This window comes from Miscanthus floridulus, chromosome 18, assembly GCF_019320115.1.
Source record: "Miscanthus floridulus cultivar M001 chromosome 18, ASM1932011v1, whole genome shotgun sequence".
In the NCBI taxonomy this organism is placed as follows: Eukaryota; Viridiplantae; Streptophyta; class Magnoliopsida; order Poales; family Poaceae; genus Miscanthus; species Miscanthus floridulus.
In genome coordinates, this window is record NC_089597.1 from 17955260 (window position 1) to 17967383 (window position 12124).

The following is a 12124-nucleotide window of genomic DNA, read 5'->3' on the forward strand; positions in this document are numbered from 1 at the left end:
AGTCACAATATGGGAACCCTCTCTGCAAAAAACACATATTCCAAGTGTAACATTGTATGTGCAAAACACATACAAGCTTAGAGATAGATTGCTTTCATGAGAACTTACATAATCTGGCAATCCACAGCGATAAAAGGCAGTGAATGCTCCACGTTGGCTGGGAGTAGTTAGTTGCGCCGACACTCCACAATGGCATCTAGGAGGATTAGCTAGATGACGCAAAACATCATCAACCTTCTCTGCCTCTATCATTTTCGGAGGGTTCGGTGGCGGCGTAACCCAACAAACATATTCTGCATATGGAACACTCTTCCAGGGGTCATAAGGAAACAATATAATCAACGGCTCGAACATTTCATCACCATCGATCCACTGATAAAATTTGCATCCCTCTAGGTAGGCATCAAGTGTCGGGGGACGTCGCTTAAGTTGGCAATAGTAGAAAGCTCGCCTAGCTGACGCGGAATGCCTTGACTGCTTCACAAATGCCGGTAACCCACAATAACACAATGGTATTGGCTCTGCTGGTAGGAAAGGACCGATAGCACCATGATCCTTCGGATGGTGCACGAATTGGTTGTCATTTGGAACCGCCATTGAACCTATTACAAAGTAGTTCAAGAAAGCAAAGATATGAACCAATACTATTACACAGTTCAACAATAATTTTCATCTCAATCATCTCTATAATCATGTAAACCCATGAAGACAAACCCTAAAACAAACTTATTGAATGTAAATGATGTCTATATATACATAGTCCAACTCATCTATACATCTAATCAACACAAAAATACTTGAAATCACACACTTCCAAGAAGGTTTACAAACAACACTCCAACTCATACTGCTATCTAAACTAGTGCAGTCAAACTCTAATGCAGTGCCAACCAAAACCAATCAGAAAAATCATACAAGTTCAACAAGTACATCATAAACCATAATATATTAAACGTGGTTAGCCAAAGCAACTTTCATTAAACCAAACGGAAGTCAGTATTGCACACAGCAGTGTAAACCAGAGCAGTATAAAAACATCAACTAAACAAAAAAATAACAACAGAGGTGAGGGAGTCATACCTCATGCACGAGAGGGTTCAAACCTGAAATGCAAATGCAAACTTTATCAAAGACAAATAGAGGATGGGAGAAAGAGAAGACAACACTGGAACAAGAACTCACCTCGAGCTCGCCCAAAGTGAAGAGAGGGAGGGAAAACAAGCTGGGTCGCGGCCTTTATATGGGCCTATCGCGTCAGGCGGCAGCTCTGTCGCGCCTGAGTCGTTGTCACGACAAGACGGGGCCCACAGTACGCCACGCCAGCAGGGTCAAACATGAATGCCACGATAGCTCGGCTTGTCGCGCCAGCGCATGTGGTGCGACAACGTGGTACAGTCGCGATCAAAAGGGTCATATTTGCAAATATTTTTTTGGGATTAGTATTAAAATATTGTTTAAAAAAGATTAAAAATAAAAATAAATCCCCCATTCCCTTCCCCTCTGCTGCTCTGCTGTCTCTGTTCCTCCCTTCCATGGCGGCACACGCCGGAACCCTAGTTCCACACCATCTCCCCGCGCGCCTCGCGGCCGTCCACCCCAGATTCGTCATCCCGCGCCTCGCGGTGGCCCGTGCGGCCTCCCGCGGCGGCAACGGTGACGGCGACGGCGGGCCCCCAGCGGAGGGGGAGAAGGAGCGGCGAGCCCCGTCGCTCCCGGCACTGTCGGAGATCCGCTGGGGCGAGCTGCTGTCCCCGGACCCCGCCAACGCCGCGGCGGTGGTGCTCACGGGCGCGCTCGCATGGGCTGGCGCCTCGCTTCTGCTGCAGATCGCGCTCATCTCCGCTGCAATCTTCGCCGCCGCCATCAAGTACTCGTTTGTTGCCGCGCTCCTGCTCTTCGTCCTTATCGCGCTGCTGTGAACGACCCGCCCAAGGTACCCCGTCTCCCCCTCTTAAATTTGCACTTGTTTTTTCTGTATATTCCTCGCACCTGTCTTGCTGCTTCTTAACATATACCTCGCGATTTTCATCAACATCATAACGCTGTCAATTCGCACGAAGCATTTCGATGGGAGTTCAGGGAGATGACTAAACAGAGGATTTCAAATGTTTTCATTTTTGTATGGAGCAGTAGAAAACATTTGCCTGCCAGGTGCTTAAAATTTTTTCTGCACACTGAGATAAGAAATTGGATTGCAAAGTAGTAGTCTCAGCATACAGGGGATACCTGAGAAGAACAAACCAGAATACAGTACCGCTCAATTCAAATGTTTATTTAATACAAACGTGCTGTCTGAAACCTGAATGATGAAAATATCAATACATGTGTGTCCTACTGATAAACACACCAAATAACATCAACACCAGTTATTCCCGAACGACTATATCGTAAATTAGCATCTCTCATTTGTGTTGTAATGCATCGAATATGAAGATCCATAAAAGGCCGAGCAGTTGTTTATAAATTCATTCTGTTCATTCACCTGGCAGTAGGAAATGAGCTAGTCAGTTAGCTGTATCATTAGCATCTTGTACTTTCTACTGAAAGTATATCCTATATTTGCAATCAAATGGAGAGTGCGATCTAACTTCTCTTATAAATGTGGAGTTTGTTTTGGTAGTTACTACCTGGTGAAGTTGGGGTGGTTTTCAATAAAGACTGAATTCAGGATTTAAATTTGTTATTTATCTCTTCTCCTAATTGTGGGCTTAAAATTTTAAGTTGCAGTTCATGCTAGCTATGTGTAGAAGCAATAATATGTAAGGCTAACTGGCTAATCGATCACCATTTTTCGAAGGGAATACTGCAAACTATCTATCTATTGTTACCTTCTGTTGGAGAACTTCGTTTGCTGCTTTCAGGATGCCTTCCTGTATACAAAAAAAATATTATCTAACATTGAGAGCTCAGGATTTTGAAATTGCATTTTAATGTAATTAACATATTTCCTGCCTAAATATGCACTTTAAATTTGTGCTTGCCGTTTATGCTATTATGTAAGGCTGAGGATTTCATTTTTCCAAATAAATATTGCAAAATACCTGCTTGTTATTACCTTCTGTTGAAGATTTTCATTTGCTGATTTAAGTATGCTTTCCTGCACATCAAGAAAATGCATTGTCATCTTCTATTTTACATCTGCGGCTGTCACAGATTCCCTTTTTGTTATCTATTTGTCTTACGGAGAAAAAATAACATGCTGAAATTAAAGGAGCCTTTTGTAGAACCATTAAGGAAGATTATGAGACACTAATGCTGACCTTGTTTTTAAGAAAGTGAATTTCTTGCTGCATGATCTTCATCTGATAAAAGATGTCTCACATTAGTTTGTTGCCTAATCTGAATGAGTTTGGAAATAAAAAGGGGGAGAAAGTTGTCTTGCCTTCGTGGAGCGTGTCCGGTAATACCATAGCTCAAGACCTTTCTCAAGCGCGTGCAGTCTATCCAGTCTCATGTCCTCTGCTCCTCCTCCAGTGGATCTGCTTTGATTAATGTTTCACTTTATAGTTGGATGAGGCTTTTTTATATGTTAGACGGTTCATGATGTCTGGTAATCTAAATGCCTCATGCAATCAAATTTTAATTCCAAAGTTTCTTGATTAAGAATAGAAAGTTTCGTGATTTCTAGAACAGTTAGAGCTAATATGCAAGCTTGGATGTTATTTCTTTTTCTAGTATTAGCTTCCTGTTGTTAGTGTCTTGGCGACGTTTACTAGTTTACTTGGCTTTACCACCTGAGGAAGTGTTTCAAAACTCTTTTATTACCCACTGAAACACTTGACTGCAATAGTAGACAGTAGTATCCTCATTGAATTGGATTTTTCCATTCGAGGGGGATCGTATAAGGTTGGCAGTACCCCTGTGAGAATACTCCACCAGCATGAAAAGTTCTTAATGTTAGTTGAGTCCTTGGCCATAGTTTAAAAGGCGGTTAGGCGTCCAGGCGAGTGCTTGGTACGCCTGGACTCCTAGGCCACAAGGCGCCACTGTTTCCCAGGCGAGCTGGGTACGCCTGGACGCCTTGAAAACTATGTCCCTGGCTCCCCAATTGATTGACCCGCAATAATACCTACAGCTTCCCCCAATTCGTCCAGATTCCCATGAGTGGGACTCTGCCCGTAACATAATTGACAGATCCAAGATGTGTACCAGTAAGGCCCTATTTCCCTAACTGTTAAGGCCCTATTTTCCTAACAGTCACTTCTAAAATTTTGCTGTTTCAATTATTTGTGCAGAAATTAAGAGATTGATAACGAAGTGCTACAACTTTAGGCTTCATAGAGATTTTTCAGTATTTTGTATGTGTTACTTAGCATGTTGGTCATGTCGTGTTGCAGTTTTACTTAGATCACAGTCAATAATTCATGTTAGATTAGAAAGCAAGATGAGCATCTTCTGGAGTTTCACAACCCACAGGTCATTTTTTGGGGGCTGAGCAGCGGAAGCTGCATATCTTAGACTCTTAGCTACACATGATATCTCCTTAAGCCACTTCTGCCCATCTACAATGCAAGTCATTCATGGGCTTATCATCTTGATCATGAACCTTACCTTAAACCATGCTGCCATAGACATATCTCTTCCTTTAACAAGGAAACCCAATGCTCTGTTACCTGTTAAGCATAAAAATATTATCAGTTATATTTGCTATCATTATAAAGGAAAAAATGCTATTAGTTTTAGTATTAGATCAGAAGTTGAGATTTGTTTTTTTTTACTTAAAAGGCTAATCAGTTCTCTCGCTCCCCCAACCATCGCTCAAATTCCACACTTATGCTATCCTTGGTTACATCTCAATGCGATGTACTCGCTTGAAGAGGCAGTATAATAGCACTAAAAGATTCATAGACATGTCTCTTTTGAGTAGTTACAGAATTTCTCAAAATATGCAAAGTGAAAGGTAGACCTGGCTTTGTAGATTTTTGCTTTCCATTTGACCTCTTGCTGTGATGCTCTGGTACCTCTCAACCAAGCTTTGCATGTTTCTTGCATTTTTGTGTAAAGGAAAACATCTCAGAAGTTCTGTGGCAAGATTCACTATATAACAACATGAATTTTGGAGAACGCACCCGTTAGTTGCTAGTTCATGGACTTTCCCAGTAGAGGAAAATATGATTACACCTACATCAGCACCACAAAGCACTGAGAGTTCTCTTGTCTTCTTGAGCAGTCCTTCCCGGCGCTTGGAGAAGGTTACCCTTCTGTGGACAGGGTTCTCAATTCGTCGCATTTGCACCTTCCCTCTGACCATTGTTTTCTCTCTGTCTGCACCTACAGTTTTGATTGGCCTTGCAGATTTAAGTTGCAGAGATGGCACTCGTGGTAAACGGACACTGAGTTCCCTTTCCTCCCAAGTCAGATACACATGCATTGACACAGCCTGCTTTTATATAGCAATCCACCTTGAAGGGAATATGACATTTGGGCAGTGTTGGTTGCATCCCTGTGGGCCACTTGAAAGCACCTCGCAGGTCACTGTACATCTTTATCTATGCTCTTGTAAATTCTCATGAATATTGTAATATAAAATAGTTTGTATATTTGAGTTATGATTAAGATCCTGTTCGGCCGTTCTGTGTGTAACGAGAATTTATTGTTATTGGTTACCTTGAACATAACGACATGTTGGCAGATTTGATGTTTAATAGTCTTCCTTTCTTGTGTAAGATTGACTTTTAACGCTGTATTCTGTTTCTGTGGTAGAACAAGTTCCTGTACTACAATAAGAATCTAGCTTTTTCTGTCAGAAGTGGATGAAAGAGTAGAAGTTTAGGGTTCAAGCTATTTTGTCCATGGTCCTGTAGCAGCTTTAGGACTTGTTTTTAGATCACATATTCCAAAATAGTTAATCATTCCTTAGTTTATACTCTAGCTCACACTGGATTTATCTCATAAATCTACATCACACTGGTGTGTTTACTTGGTATTCGCCTGTCCTAGTCATCCACCACAAGAGCACTTGATCAAGTGAGTTTTAGTAAATAAACAATGTTTGAACTTTTTGTGTTTGATTACAAATTCTTGACAAAAAATCTCTAGTATTTGTCATGATTCTAGTTCTTTTTTGCTATCATCCTTTCATATATTAATGCTGGAAGTGGCTAGCAGTTATTCTCGTGCAATGGTCTAACATATATGATTAATGGGCTTGTTACTAGTCTGCTTCTATTAATCTTAGCAGAGTTCCTCAATTTAATCTCTGTCTGGGTTTTTGAAGCTTGCCCGAACACCAGAATTGAGCAGCCTCATGTTCCCCATTCCCTGTATGATTTTTTTTAACTTGCTTGTGCATGGAAGTAAAAACTGGAGCCTTTCTTCAAGTACTTGAACAAATATTTATGGTGATTAAATTTGAAGTGGGGACTTGTTTGTGATGAGCATGAAAATCCTAGATATTTGCAAAGCGTCTAGTAGTTGATTGAAGTGGGGACTTGTTTGTGATGAGCATGAAAATCCTAGATATTTGCAAAGCCGTCTAGTAGTTGATTGATGAAGCTAGCCGTAGTCTGAGGCTTAGGCTTCTGTTCTCTGATGATCAAGATATTTCCTGCTTTTCTTTGTTACAATATACTGAAACTCTTTTCTTTTTTTATTCTGTATATGGGACAGTTTCTTGGTATTTAGGATTTGGAATAAAGTTTCGATGAATCTGATTCAGTTATTCCTTATAAAATTTAAAAGGCAGTCCATTTTACTACTTGACTGTTGAAAGTTGTTCCCTTGTTGTCCAATGGGGGTTGGCTGATCTTGTTATCCGTGATTTTTTTTACCAGTGCTGCTGGCAGCCATTGCTCCTTTTGAAGGTATTGATTTCTCCAACATTGACTTGGAACTCCTCTTCTGCACTCATTTTGTGCAACCTGTGTAGATGTGTTGGCATCTTGTTCAAGCATTTTGTGCAGCATTGCTTATTAAATTAGCTAGGGGTCAATGCCATGGAGTCGCTTGCTTTTCACAACATCTGGGCATTTCAGTTGTTAGGTAAAGCTGTATGTAGCCGAGTCAAAAGATTTTAACCGGAATGCATGCATGGACGCAACACGCAACCATGCTATCTCGTGAAAAGTGTCCATGACTTCTATGAGATGCTATTCCTAATTATTGGAGAATAATGTTGTAGACACCTGTCAACGTTTTGAGCGTGGCTTCTTTTTGCTGTCCAGATCATAATATATATGTAATAATGTGTTGTGTTGACTGACTGGAGCTGTGTTTCCAGCCCTTCCTTTTATACATTATCTGTTTTGCGTGTGTTTGGTTTGAATCTGCCAATTACAGGGAATCTGGAAACTCAGCTTTGCACACTCTGCAGAGTCCATGATAGGCTTGGGCTGCACTGTAGCTAGGGTCAATATTTTTGAAGTTTTTATTCCTTCAGCTTACATGGTGGAAACTGGAAAGGTCTGATCTGAGTTCTATGGTCATGAAGCATTTGTGACCAAGGCCTTCGCCTTCCAGTGCCAATACTGCAGTGACCAGTGAGGCCATCAGCTGATGTACAGTGACATCTGCCATCAGGTCGGTACGTCTAGCTCCTCTATGTGCTTTTGTTCCCTTCTCCATGTTCCTGACTCCTGAGTCGCAGCAGCGCCCTGAACGCACACAACGCAACAGGCAACATGATGCAAGGTCTTCTGGTCCATGGAAATCTGATGGATTCTGCTGCCCGTACTGCTCGCGTCAGCAGCCCGAGATGGTCGCGCCTACATATGTATGAACTACAGTTCTTCCTACTAGCAGTGGAGCAGACAGCAGAGTCCATGGCACCAGCAGCGGCTTCGCTTTGCAGGTTGCGTGGCTGCGCAGTTGGGTGCATGATTCCTGTTCCTCGGAGGCGGAGGTGGCATGCAGCGGCAAGGGCCCCGGGATGCAGCCGTGGCCAGTGCTAGGCTACTAGCTGCTTTTGACAGGCGGGCGGCGGCCCTGAGAGGCCGCTCCGGCTTCAAGTTCTTTTTGCCTTTGGGCTGGGTTTATCCAGAGTGCAATTGTTGTTGCTGTTGTTTTTTTGCCCATAAAGCTTGTACAGGTAAATGAGCTAGGTCTACTACTCTATAACAGCCTTAACTGGTAAACACCCAACTACTTCCAGATATTTAATCCATAGGACATTGGAATAAATCTAAAAGGTGCCAGTCCGGTCTCCGGCTAACAATTATGATGCCTATATAAAAATATATTTTCTTAATTTATGAATATCTTAAATTTATATAAATTAAGATAAGTGTAATTCTAAAAAAATGTCTAAAAAGTGTTTGTCTTCGAACATAATAACTTAACTAAAGTGATGTAAAGTATGAAGATTGAGATTTCTAGCACGCATAACCGCCCTTATATCACATAACATACATTACCATATTTCCTTATCACAACAATTACATTCTAGGGGAGACAAACATTACATAATTCATTTTGAAATTATAGCACCAGTGCTTTAGAAAATGTGCAAATGAGGCATGTCTTTATCAGTACTTTAAGATATTGTTTGGTTGGAGATGGAACGGTTCTGTTGTTGGGTACATTATATGTTAGGGACCCATCATCATGTTTAGGACCCAATTACATAGCCAAGAGCTCACAAAATAATATTGGTTGGGGTGGGGGGCTCTTTGTAGCTTGTAATGGCATTTATGTAAATACAAACTCTACTAGGGGCCCATTTGTAGCTCCAGTGGCGTTTATGTGAATATAAACCCCACCGGGGGGCATAAAGAGAATCTCCTCTCCCATCTCTCCAATAAAAAGGATAGGGGGAGGTGGAGAGGGACATTTGGGCTGATCGTTCAGCTATTTGCCTTCCTCTCTCTCATTTGCTCTCTCATTATTTGTCCTCTCAATTTTGTTGGCTAAACTAAAGTAATCTAAAAACTAGTGTCGGGATCTGGAATAGCTTTTGGGTTCTTGTTGCGGTATTGTTGCGTCAAAATAGATTAGAAGGTTTTCGTTGGGGGCCCTTCTGTTCAAAATCATGGGGGAATTAGTATTGATCACGTCGAAATCGTGGGGAAATTAGTATTGGTCACGTCAATGGTATAGAAAGAATACCCCTCCTTGCTAACTCTCCTCACAGCATAGTCACCAAATAAATAGTTGATATCTTTGTCGTAATCCACCCTTGACTTCGAATCAAACATCACAACATGAAACCTCACAGGACGCAATGCAGAAGTGATGTGCCATAGCACATCAATCTTGTGCCCCTCATCTACCTCCACATAAAGCATTCTCAAACTGCAGATCAAGAGGGGTTGATGCTTTTTATGTAAACTACTGACAACGGTTGACTTCTGAATGAACTTAAATATAGGATTTCTGATTAGAAAGTGTGCAGTCTTGCGAGCAAGAGACCGAATCTCCAAAGCCTCCTCATTGGCTAACATGTTCTGATGTCCTGCTTCTCTCATGACTCCATCAACGAAAAACATCTTCTCCCGGCTTTCCCATCTTGGCAAAAGCTTATCAAAGTACTTCCTCATGTACTTCAACAACATGTTTAGTTGTGCAGCTAAACTACTATCATTGGGGTCTATAGGCAGAAGTTAACACAATATGCGATACATGAGCTTGCTACCCAAGCAACCCAAAAAGGACTCGTGGTGGCCTAACCTTATTCCATTAGCTATTACCTCTGCCATGTTTGATGTTTTACAGCCAAACTCTTTTAACTAAAATGGATGACAATATTTGATTTATGTGGTTTCAAACACCAGAACAAGCCATAGCTATTCCATCTTTCTCAGCACCTTTGTTAGCACTATTGTTAGGTCCAGTACCTTTGCCAGGTCCAGGTATGGTCTTGTGGGAGGCATCACATTCCCCCCTATAAACATTAGACCCATCAAACGCCACAGTGCGATCAAATAGAAATGTGACTCTTGACGCCCCCAGATGCTTGTCCCAATCCTCTATCACCATGCAACACTATCAAAGCAGCGAGTCCATAGTGTCTCTATCATTGATGTCAGCTCCATCGTCAACTCGAGTGTGGTTATGTACTCGGGGTAATATGAGGTTATCCTATGGATTTCCTTATGCAACTCAATTCCCAGTTTATCAGACAGTGTGTATGGTGAGACTAAACCTCTATCCACTAGCGCAGGTCGAATTTTGTCATGATAGAACTTCCTTGTCCTGATAGCTCTTGCAAGCTTCCGAATCAAGTTCTAGGGAGGCTAACATATTGTTTGGATGGGTGTCCCAATCTTTTCTACAACACGCTCAACATGCTCAACACTCGACAAAGATTTATCCCCAACGGCCCAAATCTTGTCAACTTTCAATAAATCCACTTTTGATTGCAGGGGTGGTGGGATGGTACTAAATAGTCGGCTTAACGACACCTATAATTAAATAAAATACTGGGAAGAAGAATAGCATACACTACAACACTAGTGTTATCTCTATCACAAAATAAGTAAAGATGGCCTCACATAACAGTCAAAATCAATTTTTCATATAAGGTAAGCACTTAGTCCATTTAAATATAAAAGCTCTAGAATAAAGTAAAATATATCATAATTTTCTCAGTAAACACAAGATTACTACAAATATAAGAAACAACCATAATGCATGACAACATTATATAATAGGCATACCATATATATATATATATATATATATATATATATAAAGAGCCAAAATTTTCGGCCATTTTTTTTCGTCCATCCATTTTTGGTCCATCCCTTTAACTACCAGACAATGGAGAGTTTCTTTCGTCCGGACTTATATATATAACATGTGCTCATACGAGTTAGAATAACTCTTGTCTAGCATGATACGGAGTCCGATTCTAATATATACACAGTTTTAAGTAATATATGGATAGCAAGAAATCCTAATCCAAATAGATTTTTCCGATCCTAAATCTGAATAGGAATTTTAATCAAAATAGAAAATGAATAAAGGTAAAAGTTCTGTTTTTTTTGTCTGGATTTTTTTCTTCTGGCCGAAAGAGATAAAAAAGAAACACAGCACGGCACGGCACGCATGTCCGACGCGTCTTCGCTTTCCCAGTCCACTCGGCTTTCCCCCGAATCAAACCGAGTCCTGCAGGCAGTTTAAGTCATACAAAATAATATTACCTAATCTCTTCATATTACTATAATTGTCTTGGAATCCATCTATTATAAAAATCATAAAAGAGAGACGTTTGAGTCGGTTGCCCAGTCTGGGATATCACGATCTCCTGCAGCTACCAAAAATCAAAAGCAAGTCGGTTATACTAGATCTATGAAAAAACACCAAACCAAAGAATTCTCAAGCAAATCAAACGACCCATTAAAATCGCACAACTAATTGAAATGCATGATGCGATCGTTAGAGTTGTCATGAGGACTCTGTTTAGTTCTGTTTCATCCTCCCTCTCTCAGGATCTAACCTCCCCTTATATACTGAGGTAGGTTGGGTACACGACGGTTTGGGGGATCTAGTCTATGGTCTACATGCCATGGAGTCCAGGAGGGCGTTGTTGCCTCGCAGATGGACCTTGGTATTGTCGTGGAGTTAGAGAAGCCCTGGGATGTCATCTGGCTGCTCTGTTCAGATGTTCTAACCGTCAGGCCTCGCAGATGGACCGACCTCCACCATGTGTACCTTCTAGAGGCTTCTTAGTGGCAAAGGCATCTAGCTTAGGGGTTTAACGAGCGGGCCAGCAAGCCACGAGCCCTTGAAGCCGTTGGAGGGGCTTTGTTCCCTAGTGTCATGCTCCATGCGTGACTATTGGTATATATTAACGCACATAAAATAATCTGCAAGCGCACGGATACCAATGTAGCACTTCACCAGAAAGTATTCTAGAATATCTCGAACTCAAGAAAACATGTGTAAGATTAACTAGGTCTAACTTAACCCAGAGTAGCAATAAGACTTAAGATAACAGGAGCGTAAAGGGGATTACTTAGGTCTTCTAGTTCTAACTTCAGTAAGCTATGTCTTCTACTGTTCAATTCTAGTGATATTACTAAGGAAAACACAGTTAAAGTATGTTTCCTATAGTAACAAGGTCCTGCTCAGCCTACAAACGTGAGGTGGACTATAAAGGATTCAACGAGGCTATAAGAGTCATCCTCGCGAGCTACCACCAATCCGAAATATAGGGTACATCCACGAGTAACCGAGTCTAAGCACC

At 41.3% G+C, this 12124-nt stretch overlaps 2 protein-coding genes across 7 annotated transcripts; one reads left to right on the top strand and one right to left on the bottom strand.

Moving 5' to 3' along the window:
• The first annotated feature begins 1498 nt into the window (after window positions 1–1498).
• Window positions 1499–5434, top strand: LOC136520939 (uncharacterized). 3 transcript variants are annotated; one of them, XM_066514631.1, is made up of 2 exons: window positions 1499–1933; window positions 5296–5434. In XM_066514631.1, the coding sequence occupies exon 1, from the start codon at window positions 1533–1535 to the stop codon at window positions 1917–1919; it is 387 nt and encodes a 128-aa protein (XP_066370728.1). In that variant the 5' UTR covers window positions 1499–1532; the 3' UTR covers window positions 1920–1933; window positions 5296–5434. The 3 variants fall into 3 exon arrangements, with proteins under 3 accessions (XP_066370728.1, XP_066370727.1, XP_066370726.1); XM_066514630.1 differs by having other exon boundaries at window positions 5278–5411; XM_066514629.1 differs by having other exon boundaries at window positions 5171–5299.
• On the bottom strand, window positions 1935–5371 carry LOC136520938 (MADS-box transcription factor 33-like). 4 transcript variants are annotated; one of them, XM_066514626.1, is made up of 8 exons: window positions 5070–5371; window positions 4907–4985; window positions 4552–4613; window positions 3383–3479; window positions 3261–3302; window positions 3056–3097; window positions 2829–2870; window positions 1935–2482 (listed from the first exon to the last, which is right to left on the bottom strand). In XM_066514626.1, exons 1-8 carry the CDS (start codon window positions 5369–5371, stop codon window positions 2393–2395), a joined length of 756 nt encoding a protein of 251 aa, XP_066370723.1. In that variant the 3' UTR covers window positions 1935–2392. The 4 variants fall into 4 exon arrangements, with proteins under 4 accessions (XP_066370723.1, XP_066370722.1, XP_066370725.1 ...); XM_066514625.1 differs by having other exon boundaries at window positions 4907–5371; XM_066514628.1 differs by having other exon boundaries at window positions 3042–3097; window positions 4907–5371.
• Window positions 5435–12124: the final 6690 nt, after the last annotated feature.